The sequence below is a fragment of the Aulonocara sp. 'chitande type north' Nkhata Bay genome, linkage group LG5 (assembly GCF_057382095.1).
Source record: "Aulonocara sp. 'chitande type north' Nkhata Bay isolate Kocher_YH1m ecotype deep benthic linkage group LG5, A_spYH_male_GT1.1, whole genome shotgun sequence".
NCBI lineage: Eukaryota > Metazoa > Chordata > Actinopteri > Cichliformes > Cichlidae > Aulonocara > Aulonocara sp. 'chitande type north' Nkhata Bay.
In genome coordinates this window covers 3,292,085-3,319,425 of record NC_141348.1, presented here as the reverse complement: position 1 = coordinate 3,319,425, position 27,341 = coordinate 3,292,085, and the positions used below count along the sequence as shown (strand labels likewise).

The 27,341-nt window shown below is 46.4% G+C and overlaps 1 protein-coding gene across 1 annotated transcript; it reads right to left on the bottom strand.

Moving 5' to 3' along the window:
* Positions 1–16,626: 16,626 nt before the first annotated feature.
* Positions 16,627–17,399, bottom strand: LOC147329704 (uncharacterized). The gene is made up of 2 exons (XM_086290865.1): positions 16,887–17,399; positions 16,627–16,806 (listed from the first exon to the last, which is right to left on the bottom strand). Exons 1-2 carry the CDS (start codon positions 17,397–17,399, stop codon positions 16,627–16,629), a joined length of 693 nt encoding a protein of 230 aa, XP_086146991.1.
* Positions 17,400–27,341: the final 9,942 nt, after the last annotated feature.

The window sequence follows — 27,341 nt, the reverse complement described above, 5'->3', positions numbered from 1 at the left end:
TTCAGCTTCTCAATCCTGTAGTTTTAGCTGTTGTCTACAGGGTTTTGCTTATTGGTTGTTATTATAGGTGTGCTCTATATCTCAGCAATGTGTCATTCTAGGATGATAGGTTTCAAGCTGGTCAAGTGCCTCTATGCACTTCATTAGTTTAGTTATTCTCTGTATTGTCTTCATCTCACATGTCATTACACTGAGTTTCAGCAAACCGTAAGCTTGATGCAGACTACTGCTTAACAATTATCCACCTCACATCATAACCGATTAAGGTGCCTCTTCATATTAATATTATGTCATTGTTAATATTATCCTCTTTGTCTTATATAACAGCAATAGCATATTATAATATTTTATCAGTGTGTACCATTATACTACTACTGAGCCAATTTGATAGTTAGGATTCAGCAAACAGATAATTTAGAATTCATCCAATCTGCGGTCACATTTGTTCTCTCTGTTGCATGGCGGACCAGGTAGTTCTATTATAATATATTATTTATATTTTATTTTGTATCCATCAAGGGCTTCAGGTGATCTGCAGTTATCACCATTTTCCCAAGGTGGAGACAGTTACTTTTTCGCACACTGTCCTTGGCTGAACAGTGACACAGTCTTAATATACTTTATTTATATTATTAAAATATTTTTGTGTGAATTATTTGCTTTATATTCATTTTATACATGCTGGGCATGGTCATCATGCCAACTGTGTTTCATTTTTAATATCACTTTACAGGTTGCTATCCTTGCTATTATTAATTTCAAATACTCTAAAGATCATTTCTACTGTAATTTTCCCTTTGTTCATCTTTATTTTGTACTTTTTATATTTATATCTACTCAGTGGGGTCTGTTTTCAACCCTTTTAAACTACTTCAAACTACTTTGATCTCTAGTTTTCACTTAATAAGGGATTATTATGTTCTTCCTGATATGGGTGTTGCTGCAGATGCGGCTGCAGGAATGAGTGATGGTTTATTAAAAGGATTGTGGGAACTGCAGTGTCTCGTCTTCTGGTTTTACTAAACTGGCAGTTGGATTCTGTTCTTCTGACTGTTTATATTTTGTTTTCTTAAATCTCTCAGTTTACAGACACTGTTTTTGTCCGGCGTCTGGACTTTTCTTTTCTCACCACTGCTCGTCAGCAGGAGTGAGTTTTAATTTCACTTGCTTGATTACCCATCTTATTTATGTATTTACTTATTTTTTGTTTAAGTAATACACAATACAGCTGCTATCACCTTCGCTGGTATTAGAGACGAGAGTGGTTGCTCACACGCCCTTCTACTTTCGGACTATTTCCAAAAGCGGTGTGAACTTTACGAGACGGAACTCGACCGTTCTCTCAACTCACCAGCACGTCAGTGAACAGCAGTAAAAGAAAAACACAGTAGGAGCAGCTCAGTCTCTTATTGGACCGTGAAAAGTCAGCTTGCTCCGTTAATTAAAACAATACACACACACACACATTCACATTCACACCTATTTGCGCGATCGGAACCCTTATCATATAAGGGGAGCTGCCAGTCTTTCTGTAGACGAGCTACTTATTCCCTTGACCCAGCTGGGGGAGCTACCCAGAGCTCCAAACCTAACCCACAAAGGTGGGGAGCTTCCAGTCGACGAGCTCCAAGCTACCAGCCGACGAGCTACTTTAAACCTAACCCACAGAGGTGGGGAGCTTCCAGTCGACGAGCTACTTTAAAACCCACAGAGGTGGGGAGCTGCCAGTCGACGAGCTACTTTCGCTATTTTAAATTCCCTGAATTTAAAATTCCCTGAATTTAAAATACGCTTTTACGCAAAATTGTGTCAGTGTGTCTGTATCTACCTGGTCAGTGTCGCCGGGTCTGGTCCACCTCGATCGGGCCCCACCACCGTGGGTCGCTTTCTAGAACGTTGGCCAAGACTCGAATTTAACGCCATTGGTTTTTGACCACACACCTAGTGTGTGGGCTGTCGACAGACGAACAACGTGGACTGGTCACGGAGATGGGACACGATGCAGGCGCCCCGGCTGTCGAAGGACCAAGAAATGTTGGGGGAAAACTCTGTAAAAGACCCAGGAGAAATAAAGACACAATGAGACAAGATCACTTTTTATGCTTTAACGTGCACACGGGTAAGCTGTTCAGAACAACTCACACCGTGTACAGAGGCTTGGCACTTTTTATAGGAAAGACAGTGAGAACAGGATAAGAAAATACAAAACAGATAAAATAAACAACTCCATATGTGGCGCTAGTCTCGTCAGCAGAGAGCTGGGAGAAAGCTGTGAGAGATAAAACAATCTAAAACAATATGTCCCAAAACAGTATGTCTTTGCTGAGAAAGTCTAAAAGGATAATTCTAAACTAATCTAACCATAGACGAAGGGCATCCAAACAATGCTTTGTACATTTAAAAGAAGGTAAAGAAACATAATCATTTTTCCTGTAACAGCTACCCAAGCAACATCTTTCTGTCTGGCCACCTGGCTTCCATCCCAGACTGCCTGCACTGCCTCATCTGGAAATCCCTCTGTGCAAGCAGTTTCATATTTCTCTATATCCAAGGGGAGACGCGAAAGAGTGTCTGCGTCTACATTTGACTTTCCTGGCCTGTATCTGATGTCGAACCGGAAATCCGAGAGCTCTCCAACCCACCTATGTCCCACTGCGTTTAACTTTGCGGTACTCATTACATAGGTTAGGGGGTTGTTATCTGTATAAACTGTGAAGTGTGGGGCATAGTACAGGTAGTCATGGAATTTTTCACATACAGCCCATTTCAACGCAAGGAACTCTAATTTTCCACTATGCAGGTGGTAGTTGCGTTCTGCTTGTGTCAGAGTCCTAGATCCATAGCCAATTACTCTCAATTTCCCATGTTGACGCTGATACAGGACAGCTCCTAAGCCCTGGTCAGATGCATCTGTATGCAATGTGAAAGGCAGGCTAAAATCGGGATATGTCAGAACAGGGGGGTTGGTGAGGAGGGTCGCCAACTGTTCTAACGCTCTCTGGTGTTTCAGGGTCCACTCAACGTGCTCTCGAGAGGACAGCTGTGGGTGTTTGCTGTTTCTCACAGATTTCGGACACTGAGTTTTGCCTGGCTTGGTCTGAAGGAGTTCATAGATTGGTTTAGCTATTCGGGAAAAATCCTGGATATACGAGCGGTAGTAGCTTAGAAAGCCTGCCAGCTTCCTCACATCACCAACTGTTTGAGGTGTCTTAGATGTCAGGGTTTTGACAGCCTCCAGGTCTGCCGGGTCTATTTTGACTCCTTCAGCGGACACAAGCCGACCCACATATCGGACTTCTTGTTTGAAGAGGTCACATTTCTCCGGCCTCAATTTTACTCCATGTTCTTGGAGTGCCTGGAGAACCTTGCGGAGGGTCTCAACTAGAGATGGCACGATACCACTTTTTTATGTCCGATACCGATATCATAAATTTGGATATCTGCCGATACCGATATGAATCCGATATAGTGTTTTTTAATCAACAAAACTGTTTTTTTTAAATATCTTGCTGCATTTTGTATAAGTTCATACTCAAGTTTAAAACAACAACTACACTAAAGCTATTCTGTTATACCTGTATGCAAAAAAAAATATTTCATAGTTCAGCAATACTGATCAATCTAATAAACTTAAACCTACACCATCCTCCCTATTCTGGTATTTTAAAGAGTACTTAGCAGAAATATTAAGCAACCTAACTAATAGGGTTCCAACTCCCAGCAACAACAAAAATAAATAAATAAAAAATAGGGAACCACCCCTCATGCTCCACCTCATGATGCTTAATCGACGTAATCAACCTTACTTTGATGCAGTGTGAAATAAAATGCACAGAAATCAATTATTTTTCAAGAAATATTAAATAGATTCAACATCTTTCTTCAACAAAATTGCAGACTGCACAGATGGTACCTTCCCAAAGGAAAAAGTACTATAGCTTACTAGGGTATATATATTAGACTTAATAGTCACTATATACAGTAATTGACTTCTATTCCTTTTACATCAAATTAAAACTTTGGGTGTCAGATAATTATTTATTAAAAGCTAGACATTTTAAATGAGAATAAGAAAGAAAAGTATGTCTTTGTGCCCCTTTTCCCTGTTAATGCCCTATCGGCCCCCCTGGCTAAACTTTGCTAGATCCGCCCCTGCACAGTTACCAGCGTCAGCTACGTAGAAAAAGATCCTGGTGTAGAAAGTAATATTAAATAAATTCTAACAACAGCTTATCAAGCTTAAACGTGCTGCTGTTGTTCAGCCGCTGGTTTCCTCTTTCTGGTGCAAAGTGGGCCAAAAACAAACAAGAGACACGGACTCACGACAGAAAAGCCGATCAGCTGATCATTAAGCAGTTTCATGATTAAAGTAGCAGCAAGAAGAGGCAGTCGCTTGTTAAGCTTAACGCGGGAATGCTTTACAAACATTCAGAGATGGACTTACACACTTGCTGTACTTCTCTCGGGGATAACTTTGTCGGAGGTTGCTAGCTAAGCTCCAAATGCTATCCAGACCACCGACAGGTCCCGCATGCCACAGCCGCTCTATCACATGAGACATACTGCTCCGACGTGCTAACGTTCTGAGGTGAGTTACGGCGTGTTGCAAGTTTTGTGAGGTGCTTTCGTGATATTTAATGGATCGGATTACATTTTTTATTTTTCTCCGATATCCGATCCAGTAATTTAGGTCAGTATCGGACCGATACGGATACGTAATATCGGATCGGTCCATCTCTAGTCTCAACATGGTCGTCAAATGTTTTTGCATAGCAAAGTACATCGTCGAGGTATGGGACGCAACATTCATCTCTAAGAGAGCCAAGCATCTCTTCCATGCGCCGCTGAAAAGCAGCTGGGGCATTTGTGAGACCAAATGGGATGCGAACCCATTCATAAAGACCCCATGGTGTTACGAAGGCAGTGAGGTGGCGAGAGCCCTCAGCTACAAAGCCCTGGTGGTAAGCTTTTCCTTGGTCTAAGATGCTAAACCACGAGTACCCACCCAGAGTATCAATCAGATCCTGTATCCTGGGCAGTGGGTGTCGATCGGGAACAGTCTTTTTGTTCAGAAGGCGATAGTCTATGCATAAGCGTAAACTGCCATCTTTCTTTCTGACACAGACGACTGGGGCGGCGTACGGGGACTGAGACTTTACTATCCAGCCTTTTACCAAAAGTTCTTGTATGTACTCTTTAACCTCTTTAAAAAGTGGCTTAGGGATGGATGAGTAGGTTTTCCCCAGGAAGGCCACCGCGCAGTTGGCTGCATGAAGAAAACAATACGTCAGGGAAACGGGAGCCGGTCCCTGTCACGGGACAAACCGTGTCCCACGCTCCGTCCCAATCTGACCTATGTAGTACTAGTGAGACTGTTGCTGTAAGTTTGGCAAAATGTGACGCTGACACCAAACATAATGTAGTGCCAACCCAGAGACAGAATAACCAAGAAAATAAATCTGCTATACTTCTTGGCAGTTCAACCAACAGTAAAAGTGAAAAATTAGCCAAACTAATTGGAAAAAAAGCTCTCACCCAGTGCCATCTAAATGGTTTAGCAGTTAGTGCTTTGTTGGACACGGGAGCTCAAGTGAGCATGATTGAAAGAGAGTGATAAATAAATATCTACCAGATACACCTGTAAGGTCACTTGATGAAGTCATTGATACTGAAGAAGAGTTAAAAGTCCGTGCTGTGAATGGTGACACTCTCCCATTTGATGGCTGGGTGCCAATCACAGTTAATTTGAGAGGGAATGAAGACCCTAATTTGTCAATAACTGTGCCTTTTCTTGTAAGCAGTTTTGTTTTGGAGAGACCGCTGCTGGGTTTCAATGTGATGGAGGAACTTGTGCAGGAACAACCAGGACGGTTCATGCCAACTCTCATCACCCTGCTTTGCAATGCCATGTCAATACCAACAAAAAAGGCAGAGCTCCTGGTAAACCTCATCAAGGCTGATGAAGCCCCTGCACAATGTGGACGTCTGCGGACTGGCAGGTATGACACCCTCATTCCAGCGGGTCAGGTGATTTGGGTTAAGTGTCCAGTCTCACCTGCCATGAACCTGTCCGAATCTGTTTTCCTCTTTGAGCCTGATGTGGGCATGTACTGCTTAATTTTCTTAGAGAGCTCTTCGTAACTGAAGAGTATTTTTTGCAGTTCTATATCACGTTGGGAAACAGCAGTAGAGCTGGTATTCTGGGTCACACTGTCAGTTACTTCTGTACCACTATTATGACCATCTTCTAAAAACATTGCATTAGTTGGACTCACTTCAACACTGACATCATGAGGCTGAGCATTTGGACATAGATCACATGAATCATTACCAGTGGCAGCCTGTATCTGCAAATCAGAAACATGACCCTGGGTAACAGCATCAACAACATCTTTCAGTGACAATAAGTGTGACATGCCCTGATCTTCTGACTCTAATAAAGCCTTACTGCACATGAAACCACTGATGTACTCGAAGCAACTGTCTTCATCCCCTGACTTAAGGCAAGACTGATCCACTCCTGGCACTGGACCCAGAGATTTGGCAATCTGGAACAGTTCATCAGCAGAGAGGGCGAGAAGGTCTTTCTTGATGGCCCACACCAAGCTCCTCCTCTCACCTTCCGCTATGGTTGCTTCCCTATCCCTTGCAGTGGGTCACACAATGTCAGCTTTCGTACAGTTTTTGCCTTGATGGGCGATGGTCCGAGCACCAAGCAGCACCAAGCAGTCCTTATTTGTCTTTTTCCTTACTTCTTGTCCATTGTGCTAGTTGTGACACATGGCCAATGCATTTCCTGCACAATTAGTAGCATCTATTCTCCATCAGGCAGCAGCAGGAGGTGTCGGTAACAACCAGCAGACTGGAGTTGTTGGTGTTTTCTTGCCACTCTTGGCCCAAAGTACCGGTATTACTGGATCAGCTCCCAGCCTCAAAGGCAGGACTGATCCCGGACGAGCCCCCAGAAAACTGTTACAGGTACCGGGTGGCAGCACCTGTAGACAGCTATATATGTGTCCTGTAAACAGGAAAGAAATGATCAGACAGAGAGACTTGGCTTGCCGTTTCCTGAATACTCCGCCATTATGAGAAAACAGCGCGGAGCATGCGCTTCAGGCTGCTAACAACAGGCCAAACCATGGTCTCACACTGCCACCTATTGGTATAAAAATGAAGCGTCCGCTACAAACATCCCAGGGTAGTTACCAAGTTTCCTGTTACAATTACTGTAGTTATTTAGGGCATTTCCAAATGGAAATATCACTTACATTGAAAGTGAAATTACTTAAATTAATTCACATAAATGTGATCACACATTAGTGGGTATCACACCAGCAAGGTGGAGGTGGAGTACTGGTTTGGGCTGGTATCATCAAAGATGAGCTTGTGGGGCCTTTTCGGGTTGAGGATGGAGTCAAGCTCAACTCCCAGTCCTACTGCCAGTTTCTGGAAGACACCATCTTCAAGCAGTGGTACAGGAAGAAGTCTGCATCCTTCAAGAAAAACATGATTTTCATGCAGGACAATGCTCCATCACACGCGTCCAAGTACTCCACAGCGTGGCTGGCAAGAAAGGGTATAAAAGAAGAAAAACTAATGACATGGCCACCTTGTTCACCTGATCTGAACCCCATTGAGAACCTGTGGTCCATCATCAAATGTGAGATTTACAAGGAGGGAAAACAGTACACCTCTCTGAACAGTGTCTGGGAGGCTGTGGTTGCTGCTGCACGCAATGTTGATGGTGAACAGATCAAAACACTGACAGAATCCATGGATGGCAGGCTTTTGAGTGTCCTTGCAAAGAAAGGTGGCTATATTGGTCGCTGATTTGTTTATGTTTTGTTTTTGAATGTCAGAAATGTGTATTTGTGAATGTGGAAATGTTATTGTCATGGTCCTGGGCCATGTTGGCCCAGTGTTCTTAGTTTCCTTGTATGTTTGTATTTTATTCCATGCTTCCCCTGCCCATTATGTCTAGTTCTCCCCGTGCTCTCTCTTCCCCCTGTGTGCCCTCTATGTATTTATGAGCCCTCGTCCCCTTTCGTGTTTATTCCATGTCTCCCCTGCCTGTTACGTTGGTGTTCTACTCGTGCTCTCCCTCCTCCTGTACTTCCTGTTTCACCTCTCCCGTCAGTGTTCAGTTCACCCCGCCCTGTCTCGTTATGATTATCAGTGTCACCTGTGTTCCCCGTGTGTTCCCACTTCCCTCGTTAACCCTCTGTGTATTTCTGTCTGCGTCTCCCTCTGTTCAGTGTGACGTCGTCCCTCATGCCGTGTGTGGATCTCCCTGTGTCTCTCTGTGAGTTCTTAGTTTGTGGTTTCCCAGTTTAGTTTAGTTTAGTTTGTATATTTGTTCTGCCAGCGAATAAAGCTGAGTTTTGAGTTCATTCCCTCGTGCCTGTGAGTCCTGCATTTTTGGTCCTACTCCTGCCTGCCGCACGGCGATTCATGACAGTACGACGTCACCAGACATGGACCCAGCAGGCTCCTCCCGGGAAAGCGATTTGGCCCGCATCTTCGGCCTGTGGGAGCGAGTTTCCCACGCCTCGGACATTAAAGCCATGTCCATTGGGATAAACGCCATCGAGGCTATTCTCAAAGGGAATCCCCATCTCCACGAGCTCTCAGGATTTTCGGGCCTACTGTCCAATCTGCAGAAAGCCAAGGAGACAGTACAAATTCGCGAGCTCGTCATATCGCAACAGCGACCGCCACAATCGGGAAACGTTTCCACGCTGCTGCCACTGGACTCCTCTCCATCCACCCTCCACTCTGACTGTCACTCACCCGCTGCCTTTCTCGCAGCAATGTGGTCGGAGGATGAGGAGCCGGCCGCGATCTCTCCGTCGTTGCCGGTTTCCTCCATCACCGCACCTCCGGCTTCCCGAAGAAAACGGCATTCACGCCGCCGACGCGCCACCCCACAGCCGGACATTCGGCCTTCTAATTCACCTGCTGTGGTGAGTGAGAACTCTGTGTCTTTTCCAGACATTATGACTGTTCATTCAGGGGCTGTGTTTTGTGTGGCGGAAGTCAATGCGAGCTGCTTATCGCCTGCGCAGCCCTTCACAGCTCCGTTAGCTCCCTCGCAGCCCTTCACAGCTCCGTTAGCTCCCTCGCCGCCACCCTCAGTCCAGTTAGCTCCCTCGCCGCCACCCTCAGTCCAGTTAGCTCCCTCGCCGCCACCCTCAGTCCAGTTAGCTCCCTCGCCGCCACCCTCAGTCCAGTTAGCTCCCTCGCCGCCACCCGCAGTCCAGTTAGCTCCCTCGCAGCCACCCGCAGTCCAGTTAGCTCCCTCGCAGCCACCCTCAGTCCAGTTAGCTCCCTCGCAGCCACCCTCAGTCCAGTTAGCTCCCTCGCAGCCACCCTCAGTCCAGTTAGCTCCCTCGCAGCCACCCTCAGTCCAGTTAGCTCCCTCGCAGCCACCTTCAGTCCAGTTAGCTCCCTCGCAGCCACCCTCAGTTCAGTCTCCTGTGTCCCCGCTAGCTCAGCCATTAACTCCACCACAAGCTCCATTTTCACCTCTACCATCGCTTCAGTCATCAGTTCGGTCTGCCACTCAGTCGCCCTTAGCTCCATCATCCACACTACCACCTGTTTCTCTTCCACCACAACCGTCACTACACCCAGCCACTCAGGCTGCTACTCAGTCAGTCATTCAACCCATAGCCCTGCCGTTACCATACCCTGTAGCTGAGCCACTAGCCGTCCGACCCACAGCCACTTCAGCCACTCCTTCACCCGTTACACCTCCACTACAACCATCACTGCAGTCTCCAGTGTCCCCAGTGCAGTCTCCAGTGTCCCCAGTGCAGTCTCCAGTGTCCCCAGTGCAGTCTCCAGTGTCCCCAGTGCAGTCTCCAGTGTCCCCAGTGCAGCATCCCTTAGCACAGTCATCCACTCAATCACCAGCTCCACTTTCCCCTCAACTATCACTACCGCCTCTAGCTCAATCTCCTGTGCACTCACCTCTGGTTCATTCTCCTGTGAAGTCATCTACTCCACTGCCTACTCCACTCTCACCACCTCCGTTACAACAGACATCAGTTCAGTCCCCTGTGCCAGTGCAGACGCCCTCAGTTCAGTCCCCCGTGCAGTTATCTACTTCACCACCATCAGTAGCTCAGCTCCCACTCTCATCCGCCTCTCCAGTAGCTCAGCTCGCACCTGAACCATTGGCCCAGTCCCCGATAGCAATACGGTCTTCTGTTCGGCTTAACATTCAGCCAGGGGTCCCAAACCTCTCTGGCTCTACATCAGCTCCTGCTGGAAGCTCGGATGAGCTCATCCAGGACTCCGTGGCTCCCACGCCGCCATCTACCTCGTCCGCTGGGGGTTCCAGTGAGCCCGGCCAGCACCTCCTCGTCTCCGCTGGAGGGTCCGAGGGGCCCGTTCAGCCTCCTGTCTCCGCTGGAGGGTCCGAGGGGCCCGTTCAGCCTCCTGTCTCCGCTGGAGGGTCCGAGGGGCCCGTTCAGCCTCCCGTCTCCGCTGGAGGGTCCGAGGGGCCCGTTCAGCCTCCCGTCTCCGCTGGAGGGTCCGAGGGGCCCGTTCAGCCTCCCGTCTCCGCTGGAGGGTCCGAGGGGCCCGTTCAGCCTCCTGTCTCCGCTGGAGGGCCCGAGGAGCCTGTCCAGCCGCCATCTGCGACCGCCTCGTCGTCGCCTGGCCCGGCTACATCCGCCTGTGCTGCAGCTCCGCCTGGCCCGGCCTCAGCCTCTGCAACCTCGCCTGGCCCGGCCTCAGCCTCTGCAACCTCGCCTGGCCCGGCCTCAGCCTCTGCAACCTCGCCTGGCCCGGCCTCAGCCTCTGCAACCTCGCCTGGCCCGGCCTCAGAGCCTTCGTCCTCGCCTGGCCCGGCCTCAGAGCCTTCGTCCTCGCCTGGCCCGGCCTCAGAGCCTTCGTCTGCCGCAGCATCCTCTTCGGAGCCTTCGTCTGCCGCAGCATCCTCTTCGGAGCCTTCGTCTGCCGCAGCATCCTCTTCGGAGCCTTCGTCTGCCGCAGCCTCCTCTTCGGAGCCTTCGTCTGCCGCAGCCTCCTCTTCGGAGCCTTCGTCTGCCGCAGCCTCCTCTTCGGAGCCTTCGTCTGCCGCAGCATCCTCATCGGAGCCTTCGTCTGCCGCAGCATCCTCATCGGCTGCTTCGTCTGCCGCAGCATCCTCATCGGCTGCTTCGTCTGCCCCAGCATCCTCATCGGCTGCTTCGTCTGGTCCAGCATCCTCATCGGCTGCTTCGTCTGGCCCTGCCTCGTCTGGCCCTGCCTCGTCTGGCCCTGCCTCGTCTGGCCCTGCCTCGTCTGGTCCTGTGCCCACCAGGCCATGGCCAGCACGCCTGAGACTGGAGGGCCGCCGCTGCCTTCCGCGTGGTCGGCCCCCTGAACTGCTCCGTCGTCTCCTTCGCCGCCGCCGCTACCTTCCGCGCGGTCGGCCTCCTGAACTGCTCCGTCGTCTCCTTCGTCGCCGCCGTTGCCTTGCGCACGGCCGGCCTCCTGAACTGTTTCCGCATCGCCGCCGTTGCCTTCCGCACGGTCGGCCCCCTGAACTGGTTCCGCGTCTCCGCCGTTGCCTTGCGCACGGTCGGCCCCCTGAACTGCTCTGTGTTTAGGTGGTTTTCTTGGGCTCCAGTGTTTGCCGTGCTCTTTTGTTTTCTGTTCCGAGCCCTCCGTCCTGGGCCCCCGCCGCCCGCCCTGGGTTGTTTTCTGTTTGGTTTTGTTTTTCTGTGTTTGGGCTGTCTGGAGCCAGCCCTTGAGGGGGGGGTACTGTCATGGTCCTGGGCCATGTTGGCCCAGTGTTCTTAGTTTCCTTGTATGTTTGTATTTTATTCCATGCTTCCCCTGCCCATTATGTCTAGTTCTCCCCGTGCTCTCTCTTCCCCCTGTGTGCCCTCTATGTATTTATGAGCCCTCGTCCCCTTTCGTGTTTATTCCATGTCTCCCCTGCCTGTTACGTTGGTGTTCTACTCGTGCTCTCCCTCCTCCTGTACTTCCTGTTTCACCTCTCCCGTCAGTGTTCAGTTCACCCCGCCCTGTCTCGTTATGATTATCAGTGTCACCTGTGTTCCCCGTGTGTTCCCACTTCCCTCGTTAACCCTCTGTGTATTTCTGTCTGCGTCTCCCTCTGTTCAGTGTGACGTCGTCCCTCATGCCGTGTGTGGATCTCCCTGTGTCTCTCTGTGAGTTCTTAGTTTGTGGTTTCCCAGTTTAGTTTAGTTTAGTTTGTATATTTGTTCTGCCAGCGAATAAAGCTGAGTTTTGAGTTCATTCCCTCGTGCCTGTGAGTCCTGCATTTTTGGTCCTACTCCTGCCTGCCGCACGGCGATTCATGACAGTTATATTGGTTTCACTGGTAAAAATAAATAATTGAAATGGGTATATATTTGTTTTTTGTTAAGTTGCCTAATAATTATGCACAGTAATAGTCACCTGCACACACAGATATCCCCCTAAAATAGCTAAAACTAAAAACAAACTAAAAACTACTTCCAAAAACATTCAGCTTTGATATTAATGAGTTTTTTGGGTTCATTGAGAACATGGTTGTTGTTCAATAATAAAATTAGTCCTCAAAAATACAACTTGCCTAATAATTCTGCACTCCCTATAGAAGGTCAACAGATGCAACTTTTCCTGACGTGTGTGGACCACCGTGCGAAGCTCTGACAAAGCCTGAGAACATTTTGGCCAGCCGTTCATCATGGTGTATGTTGTAGCTTGTAGCTTGTATGTTAAAGTTTTCAGATGTCGCAAAGTGCAACTTTTAGTGCTTATCTGATTTTGTCATCCACAGTCTATGACAACTCTGTTTTTTTAGCTCAACTATGTTCTGGACATCAGCAGACCCAAAGATGAGCTGATTGTTGAAACGTCTTCTGGATGCCTCACGCGGTCAGGACCCAGTCGCCATCCTATATGGACCCGGACCTATAGTTAACAAAATATTAAATTATATTTAATTTTGACCGGCGATTCAATTTTAAGCGGTAACGTTACATTGTATTAGACCAGGGAACATACAAACCAATGGTGTGCGAGTTAAGCCACCCACGTGACACTACTTAGCCAATCACATCTGCGCATTCAAGGCGATCGCAACGCTGAGTGCAGACACAGACAGACAGAGGAAAGAGACGGTGAGAGGCGAATGACAAGCGAGACGATTAACGATACAGTGAGACAAGATGTGAGTGGGAGTCACAAGAGGTAAAACAACCATGGCACTTTCAAAAAAGAGAAAAGTAGACATTGAAAATAGAACTTTCAAGACTGAATGGACCGACAGGTATGTAATAACGACAGGAGAGGTCTCAGTGTCTCACTCCAACTTTATTAACTGACTCTCAGAACTTCACATATAGTAAGCGCCAAAATCTCCACCCCAACACTTCCCTTCAACTTGGGTGTGAGTGGAGCCACCTGGTGGTCCGCCACACATACCCCCCCCCCCCCCCCCCCCCCCCCCGAACACACAGTTAGGTCTCTATTCAGTCCAGGACCCTGGGTCTAAGCAAACGACCCAAACGACTGAACCTGGGAGGGAGAGAACAGGCAGAGGAAGGTCCATCCTGTGAACGAGGCTGGTGAAGGCGAGCAGGAAAGGCAGGAGGAGGCTCAAACGCCGGTGGTCCGGGGGTAGTCCTGGGGGGAAAACCAGAGTCTGTCAACCCCATCGAAGGAGGACGGCCACGGCGAGGGGCCTGGGCCGGCACTACATTACTGTCCGGAAGAACATGTGCAGGTTTAAGTCTGTCAACACACACAGTCTCCCTTCGACCCCCAAAATCCAAAACAAAATGTTTCTGGCCCGGTTCAATAACCCTGAATGGGCCGTCATACAGCGGCCGCAGCATTGTCCTGTGGGCATCGTGCCTGACAAAAACAAACTTAGCAGTCTCTAAAGTCTTTGGAACAAAGGTGTCAGGCACGCAATGGCGCACCGGACCAGGAACCCGAAGCGAGTGCAAACGCGGGTTGAGAGATAGCACCGATGGATCGAAGCAGGGAGGAGGATTTTCGGGCAAGAATTCTCCAGGCATGCGGAGGGGCTGACCAAACACTAGCTCAGCTGGGGAAGCTCCTTAACCGCAGAGCGCAGCCCAAGCAAAACCCACAGGAGGCGGTCAACCCAATTGCCATCCTTTAAGGAGGTGTGAAAAGCAGCCTTAAGCGACCGGTGTAACCGTTCACACATCCCATTAGCTTGCGGGTTGTATGCGGTTGTGCGGTGGACTTTAGCCCCCAGTCCATCAGCCATGGCCGACCAAAGCTCGGAAATGAACTGGGGGCCTCTGTCTGACGCAATGTCCGCGGGTGGGCCAAAACGCGAGACCCAGGTTGACAAAAACACCTTGGCCACCACTTCTGCGGTAGTGGACGCCAGGGGGACCGCCTCCGGCCACCTGGTGGTCCGGTCAACAACAGTCAAAAGGTGCGTAAAACCTTGTGACTGCGGCAGAGGACCCACCAGATCAACATACACATGATCGAAACGTTTGCCGGGTATGAAGAACGGCTCCAGGGGTGCCTTGGTGTGTTTATGAACCTTCGCGCGCTGGCAGGGAATGCACGCCGACGCCCATTCCTTAACAGATTTGCAAAGGCCTGGCCAAACAAATTTAGAGCTGACCAGTTTAACAGAGGCCCGGACCCCTGGATGAGAGAGAGCATGTACCGAGTCAAAAACTTGACGACGCCAGGAAGCGGGAACCACTGGGCGAAGGCGGCCAGTGGAAACGTCACAGACGAGGAGGGGACCACCGTCCTGCATGGTTCTGTCCTCTAGTATGAGGCCCGTCTGGGTGGATTTAAGCGCGAGGATGTCACCGCTCTGATCGGCAGCCATGGCGGAGTAGTCTATGCCGAGAAAGACGGGAGAAACCAGCGCACGGGACAAACAGTCAGCCACATGATTGGGTTTACCAGCCACGTGCCGAATGTCCGTGGTAAACTCAGAAATGGCTGCCAACTGGCGCTGCTGGCGTGCACTCCATGGATCAGAAACCTTGGACATGGCAAACGTCAAGGGTTTCTGGTCCACGTATGCAGTAAAGTGACGATCCTCGAGAAAAAAACGGAAATGACGAGTCGCCAGGTGGAGCGCCAGTAGCTCCCTGTCAAAAACGCTGTAATTGCGTTCGCTGTCACGTAGCGTACGGCTGAAAAAGGCGAGCGGTTGCCAGACACCCAAGATTCGCTGTTCCAGCACCGCACCCACCGCTATGTCCGACGCATCGGTGGTCAACGCAATCGGCGCTGAGGGGGATGGGTGGGCCAGAAGGGCAGCATCAGCTAACGCTGACTTAGCATCAGAAAACGCTTGGATTCTTTCCGGAAACCAGTCAACGGAGTCATTAGCTTTCTTACCTTTTAACGCGCCATAAAGGGGCTTCAGCAGATGTGCCGCTCTGGGGAGAAAACGGTTGTAAAAATTCACCATCCCCAAAAATTCCTGCAGTGACTTAACATTCGTGGGATGCGGAAATTCCGAAACAGCTTGGACGTTGTCAGGCAACGGAACCGCGCCCTCGGCGGAAACACGGTGCCCAAGGAAATCGAGAACGGGCAACCCAAACTGGCATTTAGACGGATTAATAATCAGTCCATGCTCCGCCAAACGCTGAAAAACCTGACGCAGATGGAACATGTGCTGCTCCTTCGAGCTGCTGGCCACCAGTATATCATCAAGATATACAAAAACAAAGGGCAGCCCGCGCAAGACCGAGTCCATCAACCGCTGGAAGGTTTGGGTGGCACCTTTCAGGCCAAACGGCATGCGCAGAAACTCGAAAAGGCCGAAAGGTGTAATTACGGCGGTTTTGGGGACATCCTCCCCGCGCCCGGGAACCTGGTGATATCCCCGTACCAAATCGATCTTCGAAAAAACCGAGGTCCCCGCAAGATGGGCGGAAAAATCTTGGATGTGGGGAATGGGATAACGATCGTTCTCTGTGACATTATTAAGACGGCGGAAATCCCCACAAGGTCGCCACCGACCATCAGATTTAGGCACCATGTGTAACGGAGAAGCCCAGGCACTGTTCGAATGCTGCACGATGCCCAGGCGCTCCATGGTGGCAAATTCTTCCCGAGCGACAGCCAGTTTGGCAGGGTCGAGGCGGCGCGCGCGCGAACACCAGGGGCCCTACTGTAGTTATGTAATGCTCCACCCATGCTTCGTCACCGTGCTCGAGAAAGTGGGGACAGTGAGTGAGGGAAACTCAGAAAGCAAACACTGAAAAACGTCACCCAAATCTACTGAGTTAGCATGTACCACGGGCTGAGCACCCTGAGTCAAACAGGTAATGAGGAAAATAACACAGCATCAATTAAACATCTGTTAGCAACATCAACCAGCAGTCCGTGAGCACAAAGAAAATCAGCGCCTATTATAGCAGCAACAACAAAGTTCCACTGAAAGTCACGGTCATGAAAGCAAACAGTCACCAACCTTTCACCGAAAGGTTTTGATGGGAGAGCCATTATCCGCTGTTAGCAATGGCCCGCAGCCCTCAGCTAGCCTGTCCGAGCCAGCCGGGGGAAGAAGGCTCTTCTGTGAGCCGGAGTCCACCAGGAAACGCCTCCCCGAGCATGAGCCCTCTAAGAAAAGCAGCCTTTCCTTGCCAGCGGTCGCGGCTGCTACAGAGCGCTGACATGCCCGTTTCCCTGGGTCTGGAAACTGCAAGGCGGGAGACAGCGCCGTGCCTTCGCTCCAAAACGCTGGTGATAAAAACAAAGCCCTTTTCCGCGGTGCCGCTGTGCAGCGATTCCGGCCACCGTGGACGACTCGTCCACGGTGGCCGGAATGCTCCCGGAATGCTCCGGAATGCTCCCTCCGACTCGGAGGGCCCCTGGGGCATCGGTGAGGGGGCGGGGGAAAACGCTGGTGAGTTCTGAACAATCGCCTGGACGCCGAAAGTCCTGGTAGCCAGGAGGATGCGATCCGCCTCTTCCGCAAGGGAGCGGTAATCCTTCGTGGCCAATAGCGGGGAGTTGGCAAGGCCAGCGCGCATTGGAGCCGGCAGCTGTCGGAGAAAGAGGTGGGTGAAGAGAAATCCTCCGTCATCCGCGCCCAGCAAGGACAGCATGCTCTCCATGAGCTCGAGAGCGGTGCCGTCGCCCAGGCCCGTGAGGGAAAGGAGTTTCTCGGCCCGCTCAGCATCAGAGAGGGAGTAACGCCGCAGCAGCAGCGCCTTGAGGGCGGCATACTTGCCTTGGGCTGGGGGGTCCCGGACGAGAGTCATCACGCGGCGGGTTGACAGCGGGTCAAGTGAGGCCACCACATGGTGGTATTTAGTATCGTCGGCTGAAACTCCACGAAGAGCAAACTGAGCTTCTACGTGCACGAACCATGAAGGAGGATCGTGAAGCCAAAAATCCGGCAATTTAAGCGCCACAGCAAACGCAGCCATCGGCGGAGGTGAAAGTCCGGCGGTCCGATGCTTCCAGGCCGGAGCTGGCTTCGTCGTCGAGCCTTAGCATGTTCGCTACAGGGGTCACCAATGTGGAGGTATGTAATAACGACAGGAGAGGTCTCAGTGTCTCACTCCAACTTTATTAACTGACTCTCAGAACTTCACATATAGTAAGTGCCAAAATCTCCACCCCAACACTTCCCTTCAACTTGGGTGTGAGTGGAGCCACCTGGTGGTCCGCCACAATATGTTCATTCTTCCGGCCGCAAGCAGCAAACCAGTGTGTCTCATATGTTCAGAAACCGTGGCACTGATTAAAAGTGGCAATGTCAAACGCCACTATGAGACAAAGCACAAAGCTTTTGAACAATCATACCCACCCCAGTCTGAACTCAGGTCCCAGAAAATTAGCAGTCTCAGAGCCCAATATGATCAATCCACAAGGATCTTAACCAGTTCTTTCACCGCCCAACAACATGCTCATGAATGTTCCCTCAGAGTTGCTTGGATTTTAGGTCAACACAAAAAGCCCTTTGCAGATGCAGGTGTTGTCAAAGAGTGCATGAGTGCAGTAGCAGAAACATTACTTGAGGGTAAACAAAAAGAAGAGCTTTGTGACAAAATAAAGCAACTACCTATGTCAGCATCAACAGCCCGGCGGCGGGGTCTGTATATTCTCGATTACCGCTGTCGAGAAATAAAACAAACTTTTAAAAATCTGCTCCGGGTCGGGAGGGGCGGTATAACACACTTGGATTACTCCGTCACATCCTGTTATTCAAAAAATGGCGGATAATGCAACATATTGTTTACCTTCGGTTTTAAAACTTATTTCTCCGCAGTTCTCCCGGTATGCGGAGACGAAAATAACGTCGTCTTCTTGTTCTTCTTTTCCCCGCGGCGGCAGTGGAGGTTCTGCGGGTAGTATGGCGTCTAATTCGGCACGGAAAACGGCCGGATTTATGCTGCTACTCTCCGCACTATCGATAGCTTCTGTAAGTATCAGATTTTTTGATAAAACAAGTCTATCTAAACTTATTTAAAAAAATGATATATACTTATTTAATCGTACCGTAGTCCACTTGCGTGAAATCATTGATGTAGAAATCTAAAAGAAAGTAATCAAATTATTGACATCTCTGTTGATATATAATTTAAAGTCGTAAAGAAAAAAAAAAAAAAACAAACTTACCGGGGTGAGGTACGAACAGATCTGGCGAGATGGCCCTGGCGCTCTGATCGGCGGCGTTGTTTGAACGGGATGCTGACATAATATTCACGGATTCTTCCTCGCGATTGGTAGAACTTTCATAGTAGGGGCCGAGCAGATATCGGCTCTTTTGACTCCCCTCCCGTTTCTTCTCTCATTTTATCCTCGTCTAGCGAGGCATCTGTTTTTTCGCATCTTTCTCTTGACAATATTGTCAGTTAGAGAGGGTTTTTTTTTTTTTCCTCATCCTTCGGGTCTCTCTCTCTCTCTCTCTGTGTGTGTGTGTGTGTGTGTGTGTGTGCAGTCGGGAGAGTTGAGGTATCCAATTTCCTTTTTTTGAATACCTTCTTGTGAGGGCTGTCTGTTTTCCGCATTCTGCAACGGTAAAATACGACTTAGAGGCGGATATTTGTTTTACCTTATGGGCAACAGTTGTTCTTGTTCGCCTCCTGTTGACAAAACTCGCCTCATGGTTTAAACTTGACTCTGAGAAAAAAAACTCTTTCCCACAGAGGGGGTGCTTTAATAAACTTATTCGAATATGAGCTTTTTTCCACTAAGGCTTATTTTAGGGGAGGAGATGTACGAAATTATTTACCGGGTTACAAGCAATGATAATATCGGCTGTTGACTCCTCAGTGTCATCATTTTCTGTCTATTGAGAAAACCCATTGTAAAAGTAGCTAAAAGTAATGAAGAAAAAAACTCTACCAAGGAGCAGGCTGCGCAAAACCTACCTCATATAGATGTTTTAATAATAATAATAATATTTTTTTTGGGGGGCGCAATATAGGTTATAAGCATTGAGAAAAAACTGATATCTGCTGTCTCATTCCTCCTTGACCCGCGGGGTGTGTGTGTGTGTGTGTGTAACAAGATCGCCTGTCACGGCAATTATGGTTTGTTTTTCAGTCACTTGTAAAAGGGACTCTCAAAAGGAAAAGTAGTATTCACTAAGGGATATTTATTCATTTTTACACATACGAGGTAGGCAGCCTGTAGGTTACAAACGGATAGAAAGTTCTTCTTTTCATCACAAGCTATGGTGTATCTTAAAGGTTTTTTACTGCGTCTGTATTATAGGAAAATAAAATACTATTGAAAGAAACGGTTCTCTACAGGCAATAAGAAGTCACTCTTTTTTCCCATTACAAGCGCCGGTGCAGCTTAAGAAAGTAAAATTACATCCGCTATTGTAAAAAAAAAAAAAATACAGAGAAAATTGACAAAATATTGAAACAGAATTCAAACTATGAGTTTGTGGAAAACTAACTGCCGCTCTGTCTCTCTATACAGCACAGAATCAGCTGCTGCATCACCGCTCTGCTTTTATTCCGCTCCCATGCTGCAGACCCTCCCTCCCTCTAAAAACTTTTTTCTTTTTTTTCCAACAACAGGTTTCCCCTCCCTTCTCCGGATGCCGGGGGTTTCCCACCCCTCCCTTCTCCGGATGCAATTCGTCACGCTTATTACACACTTCCGGGGGGAGGGGGGAGGTCAAAAGGTCATGATTAGGGCCATCAATCAAATCGATTAAATTTTGTCACATACTGTAGGGAGTATCTCTCTGGCAATTTATAATCAAACAGTTTAAGCTTTCCCCATGGTGTCTTGAAGACCATATTGTTTAAAAGTCTGCAACTGTGTGCTAGCTTTATGATAAGAATTATCAGCCTATATTGATGGTTACAAATTATTGTGTGGGTGTGCATGTGCAATCTTTTATATAAAAAAAAACAAACAAAATTTGATATTTTGTAATGTAATATTGGACTGACTTGCTTTGAAATGCCAGGAATTACAAACTCAGATTTATTGATTAATTGAATGCAGAAAGTGAGAGACAGCATCTAGGTCTAAATCTTGTGCTGCAAATGATGACAATAAAAGTCTCAAATATAACAAAACCAAAGATTATAGATACTCAACAAATACAGACTTTTCCCATCACTTAAACCCAAACAGATCCTCAAAGTATAACTGATTGCATTCAATTTGCCTCCAAAACAACAACAACAACTAAGCTCAAACAACAAAAATGAGTAAATAAGATTTCCTATGCAAACTGGGCCTTTTTATCTTTAAAGGTAGAAAAGCTGGTCATCCAGTTTCATATTGGGCTCTTTATGGATGCTCTGACCCACAAGGAAAGCCAACTTGTGGGCGTACTGGCAGGGAGCAGGCACTCTGATGATCCCCTAAAGCACAAAGAAAAACAATCAGGCATGACCAACACAATGCCAAAGTCAGTGACATTTACACAGTCGGGGAAAATTATTTGATCCTGCTGAATTTATACGTTTGCTCACTTACACAGAAATGAAGTCTAATTTTTAATGGCAGTTTTATTTTAACAAATATAGAAAAAAAAACATTATATCAGAGTTATGAATGGATTCACATGTCACTGAGTGAAAAAAGTATTTGATACACAAGTAAAACACAAGTGGGTACTTTGTGAAGGAACTCTTGGCCAGTACAGCCGTATAGTCTGTCACCAGGTTTGCACACATCTCTGGAGTGATTTTGGCCCGGTCCTTTTTACAGAAACTAAGTCCTTTAGGTTTCTCAGTTGCCACTTGGGAACTCAAAGCTTAAGCTCCCTCCACAGGTTTTCTATACAATTGAGGTCTGGAAACTGACTAGACCACTCAATGACCTTAATGTACTACTTCTTTGGCCGGTATGTTTTAGGTCATCATCATGCTGGAAGACTGATTTGGACTAGGGCTGCCACGATTAGTCGACTATCAAAATCGTCGACGACTAATTTAATAGTTGATGTGTCGTTTGAAGCTTTGTAAGATCCCAAAAGATGCAGGAATAAGTAGTAGTATTTAAGGGTGTAATAACGGACTGAAGCAGAAGATGGCAGCACTGCATGTACAAGGATGCCAGCTGCCGTTAAACCTTGAAGAAGAGGAAGCCTTGTCCCAGAATTCGTAGCGCAGCCCTGCTCAGTTTCCAACAATGGCGGCAGCTAGTTAGTTTTAATGTTACCCTTATTATTCTTTCTGGGTCACAAAATAAACGTTTAACATATTTTCAGGCGAGAATGTAGCTGTGTAAACTTCAAATATCTGCTCAGTTTATCCGTGTATTTCCATGGTGCTGATGCTGCGCTGAGCAAAAACCTCCTGAAGCTTTTGAAGTGTGAAAAATCAGGGTGAAAAAATGCAGCAAAGACCTGACACAGGACCTGAGAGATGCATCTGGGCTTGCAGTTGATCCATATACTGCTTACTGAAGCCACATCAGAAATGGTGTCATTGTGAGGGTGGCTGTCAAAAAATTACTGTTAAGGAAGAGAAATTGGAAGAAAATGTTATGGTATGCCAAATGACACAATAACCAGACTGAAAATCCCTGTGAGCCCTGTTGCAACAGTGCTTATTGAGTCATAGTTTGACAGAGAATAAACAAAAACAGCCAACATCCACATAAAACTCTTGGATTACTTAAAGAATTGACCTGAAAGCTTGCCTGATACATAGATTTCTTGGAATATAAAGGTCATCTTACTGAATATTGATATACAAGATAAGGGGTATATAGTCTCAATGACACGGTCATCTTTGTATTGCATTATACTGAGTTGTTTCTCCTCATAAGCTGTTTCACAGATGAGCCATTAAAGGAAAAGCCACCACATATCTCTAAACGGCTCACACAGCATAATCAGAGTGATATTCTTTTAACCAAATTAACCCGCAGTGTTATTTTTAGTGTCTTGTATTTGATCATTATTTCTGCAAGTTTTAGTTCACACTTACATCCTGTCAATGTTGTCTTTTTAAAACCTTTCTGAGACACACACAACAGTTTTAAAAAATTCTTTGGCAGTATAATAATCATAATGTAAAGGGGAAGTCTGATAAACATGTGTGCGTGCATGTTTGTATGTATTCCAGCAGGTTTGGCTGGATCCATTTCCAGTCGCAGCCATGTGCCCTTGTGCCCCAGGCTGTGCTCCGGCTCATCAGCCTACATTCTTGCTCTCGGGCTAGGCTTTGTAACATTGGGGACCAGCCGCATCCTACTTCTGAAAATGTCTGCCAGTGCCGGTGATTACCTGACAGTAAACACATGCACACAACTTTTATTTTTCACATCTGGATAAATAGATTTAAAAAACAGTGTTAATTTTTCTGGCGTGCATTACAGTGATGTGTTGGCAGCTTGCTCAGTACGTGTCTTCACATTTTGTTCTGTTTGCAGAAAACAAGTATGACTTCCTCCCAGCATCTGTAAATCTGCTTGCCGAGGCTCTTCTGGTCATGTCAGTCAGGGTCATAGTCCAAGGTAAACTTTGATAGCATACTGCTGTTCTCATTTGAAGTCATGCTGTTGTCTAAAAATTGTTTGCCTCATTCTGATGTCTTTTCAAAAAAAGGTTGCCATGGTTACACAGGCATGAGGCACATCGCCATTCTGAAGCTGGTTGGCACACAGTTGCCAGATATGGGCGGAGTCTTGGAGCTCTATCCTATCAATGGTAAGAATTTTTAATACAAAATAGTGAACAGATATATTTTCTGAAAGCTAAGGTCTCTACTTTTTTGGTATCTGAGTTCAGTGTGATAAGTTTAGAGGAAGAGGAAAATGTCGATGTGCTACATCTATTGTGAAATTCACTCTTTAATAGGTTGTTCCTAACCTGATCCTCTGGTCCATCCAGGGAGTGCTACCGTGGAGCGTGAAGGGCTCTCAGCTACCCTCGTGAAGGACATGAGAAACTACTTCCAAATCAGCCCAGAATACTTCTCCATGCTGCTGGTGGGGAAGGACGGCAATGTTAAGTGCTGGTACCCCTCAGCCATGTGGTCCATGGCCATTATCTATGACCTGGTAGACTCTATGCAGCAGGGCCGTGCAGAGAGGTTTAAAGGGGCGGGTGCTCAAAGTTAAAAAGGGGCACATTGAACCAGGCTGAATAACAACAACACACATTCATCAAGAATCTAATATGGGAAGGGCAGGGCTGTGTTGATCTGAGACTGTAGACATTAAAAAGTCCAGAGGAGAGATGGTAGCTGATTAAACAAGTGTCATGAGATAATAACAAAATGCAAAGATTGGTGACAGCGCTTGGAACCATAAGGCAACAAAAAACTGTGAGAAATCATTTAGGCTCTGCCTGTGAATCACTCTTCCTTCTTCTTCCTTCCATCATTTCATATATCACTCTCCACTTGCTATGTGAGAACAAGGCACAACTTGCTATTGCAATAAACTATAATCTAATCATCCACACCTAACAACTCTTGCACTTAATCTATAATAAAATGATGACAGAAAAATGTTATAGCACTGCCTTTAGTAGCTTCACACAGCTCCTGCTGTTTCCTCCTCATGTCCTTCTTCAGAATACTGTATATACTATGGGCATCATGGTGCTGATCCAGAATCCTTACATTATTATTTATTACTAGAGCTACAATAATAAAGCAATGAGGAGGGGGAAGTAATAAATATGAAATAATGTCATTATGATGATTCCATTTGTTTCACTATCCACTCTGTGCAGGGCAAAGCTTATTACATGTTTAAACTGTAGAGATACAATAATTTTACTGCTGTAAAATCCAACTTTTGTCTTATTTAAAATATAAATCTAATATAATCTGCTTCTTAATGTATGTTCTTTAAAATACAGCGTGTGTTTTTAATATATTATAATTATAATAATGCATAATTATGTGGACATGCATATTAAATTGTTTTTTAGTGAAATATAATCCCTCCAGAAAGGCAGGAAAAGCCCGGAAACTTACTTTAAAACTAAATATGTTCCCTAAAACGGTGACAGAGCTACAGACCCATGACAGCCTTACACAGGTAGCCAGCAGCTGTGACCAGCACTACATGTGCAGTTAATAAAAGGACAGGTAATGTTTGTCGCGCTGTTGCACACACAGCACGCTCGTTTGTTTCAGTTCGTCAGTTGCAACAAGACAGCTTACCAACGTGTACGTAATAAATCAAAAATCAAATCAAATCAAATCACTTTTATTGTCACATCACATGTGCAGGTACACTGGTAAAGCACATGTGAGTGAAATTCTTGTGTGCGAGCTTCACAAGCAACAGAGTTGTGCAAAATACAATAATGTAAACAAGCAAAATACAAGAATGGCTACATCTGAAACTAATAAATATATGTACAATATATAATAGTATATGCATTTCGTATAATAGTATATGCATTTAAGCTAATAAGCTAATACTCCTGTGTGCTACACACTACAGTGCACGCTGTACACCTACTTACTGGTTGTGTCGCATCAGTCTGTGTCTCTGAGTTAACTTGTGTTTCTCCTACAGCTCCGGACCGCTAAAAATGCGCGTGCTCTTTGTGAGCTCGTTCCCGGCTCGTAACCAGCGCGTTCTGCCGTCAAGGGCGATCATTGGTTAAATGTGATCATGTGACTGATGCAAGCCAGATCCTTTTATTTAGCAAAACTGTGATTAATAGTTAAATATTATTGTTGAGGGGCACAGACAGGACTCCGCACACACACATTAAAAAAAAAATATATATATATTTTTTTAAAAAGTTGCCTCAACAAAAGGGCACTTTGGGCACCCATCAGGAAAGGGGCGGGTGCTCAAGCCCCTCTAGCCCCCCCCCCCCCCTCTGCACGTGCCTGCTATGCAGCTCCGCAGACAGGAGATGGCCATCCAGCAGTGGCTTGGCATGCGCTGCCCTGAAGACTAATATGGTGGCTATGGTTACCATCAACGAACACGGTTATCAGGATGGCTATCACCAGGGGTATGGTGATAAAAGGTGCGTGCATTCCAATGATGCACACTGGCCTGCAGCTGGTCCTTGGTGCTACCTTCCTTTGGCCCAAAACCTTTGTGTGTCTTTCCCATCTCCCACCGGGCAGTTGGCACAGACGACTATTTTGTAGCACTTAGTGAAGGGAAGAAAAATGCTTTCACATATCCAGTTCTTTAACATTCCCTATATAGCATAGTACGCTGCTTTATACTTAGCAGCGTCAGATCTGGTTAGTCAGTAAATTTATGGATGAACCTGAAGGTTCAGAAATGGATTGCGTACTTTAGTTTTTGCCGGGTTTGTTTTTTTTTGTTTATTTCAACTTAAAACATTATTGCATCGTGTGTCATCTCTAACAGGCTTTTTTAGGTCAGACTTACATAGTTTCAGCACACACGTTGATTTTGTAGATAATAGAACATTTTTATTGGACATCTGTTGCATTTGAAGTGCAGTTACCAATAATATTATTAAAAGCATCACATTATTTCTCTTTTGTAAAGTTTCTGTTGCTATACATTGTTTCTATTTATTCTTTGTTTCTATATGGCTATATGAAAATAAACATTTGTTTACTACCAGGTCCTTTAAATTATTTGTCTCACTTTCAGTGCCAATGCGCTGCAATAATCTTTTGAGCAACACCTCCCCCTAGTGGCAAAACTGGAAAAATATTTCCAAGTATATTTTAGTGGTCATGTAATGATTGAAACAACCTGCCGTACTTGTAATATCTACAGTAGTTTCAGACCTTCTCAACTTACTGTCCCCTCAATGCAATCACATTTGCAAAAACACTTTGCGAGTAAGAAGGGCTTGAATCCACCTACCCATTTTCTTCCACTTATCCAATTAAGGGCATGGGGAGGCTGGAGCATCTCTCAGCTGCCATAGAGCAAGAGACAGAGTTTGTATTAAACATGGCCAAAGTGTATGTACAAGTGAGTCTTGTTCATTTAAAGCTTAGACATCAGACTGCGTTACAGTCTCTTTTCTCTTGGATCTGTATAATGTTAGTGGGTGTGGAACACTGTTATTCAGCAGGTGGGTAAAATATCTAAGAGTTGGCTTAAAGGAACTGATAGGGAGCTAAAACAGCTATCAAGCATGTGCAAAGTAATAGAAGAAAAACATGGAGTTAGAGCAGCTAGTACCCTTTAGGTCTTCCTCCAGAAAACCTCAGTATTTAAATAAATGCACAAATTTATGACAAGACATCAGCAATTGTATTAAATTGCATTACTTGCACAGAAGTAAAACAACTTGCCATTTATTTTACAAGAAAATGCATTCACACGTGAGGATTTTAATGGCACAAACAACAATCTTTAGACAATGTTATTTTACAGTTTAACAAGAAAATATTCAAGCCCCAAGTAAGAGAGGCAGGGAGTTTGTGGTGCTGACAGAAAGTCAGGCATTAGTGGCAATTATGTCAATGCCACTTATTCTGGCTCAGAAAATAAACAAATAAAAAAATAAACTGCCTCTTCCACAGTACAATACAAACTGAATTCATCATAGTGTGGATAAAGATTCAAAATCACCACAATTTCAAACAAATCTATTATCAAACCAATCCTGAAACTGCAGTTTCTGGTCCTTAGACGTCCAGCACCAGCAAGCAGTCAAATAGCAGCATGTACAACAGGAATCATGTAAAGAAATACACTGTCCATAAAAGAAATCCATAATGAATCCAAAAGTATCACTTATTTTCCAACAAACAGCGTTGCTGGTACTTTCCCCCATATGAATGACAGCAGTCATCCACAGACAGGCACGTTTCCAAAATATACACATTTCGCTAATTCTGTTATTAAACACTTTGTTTTTAATTCTAGGAGTCTATCATATAATCTATCAACAGTATCTTTCACCGTTTACCTGCTTATCACTGTTCAAATAAATGCTTTCACAGACAATCTGTGACCATGTTCCA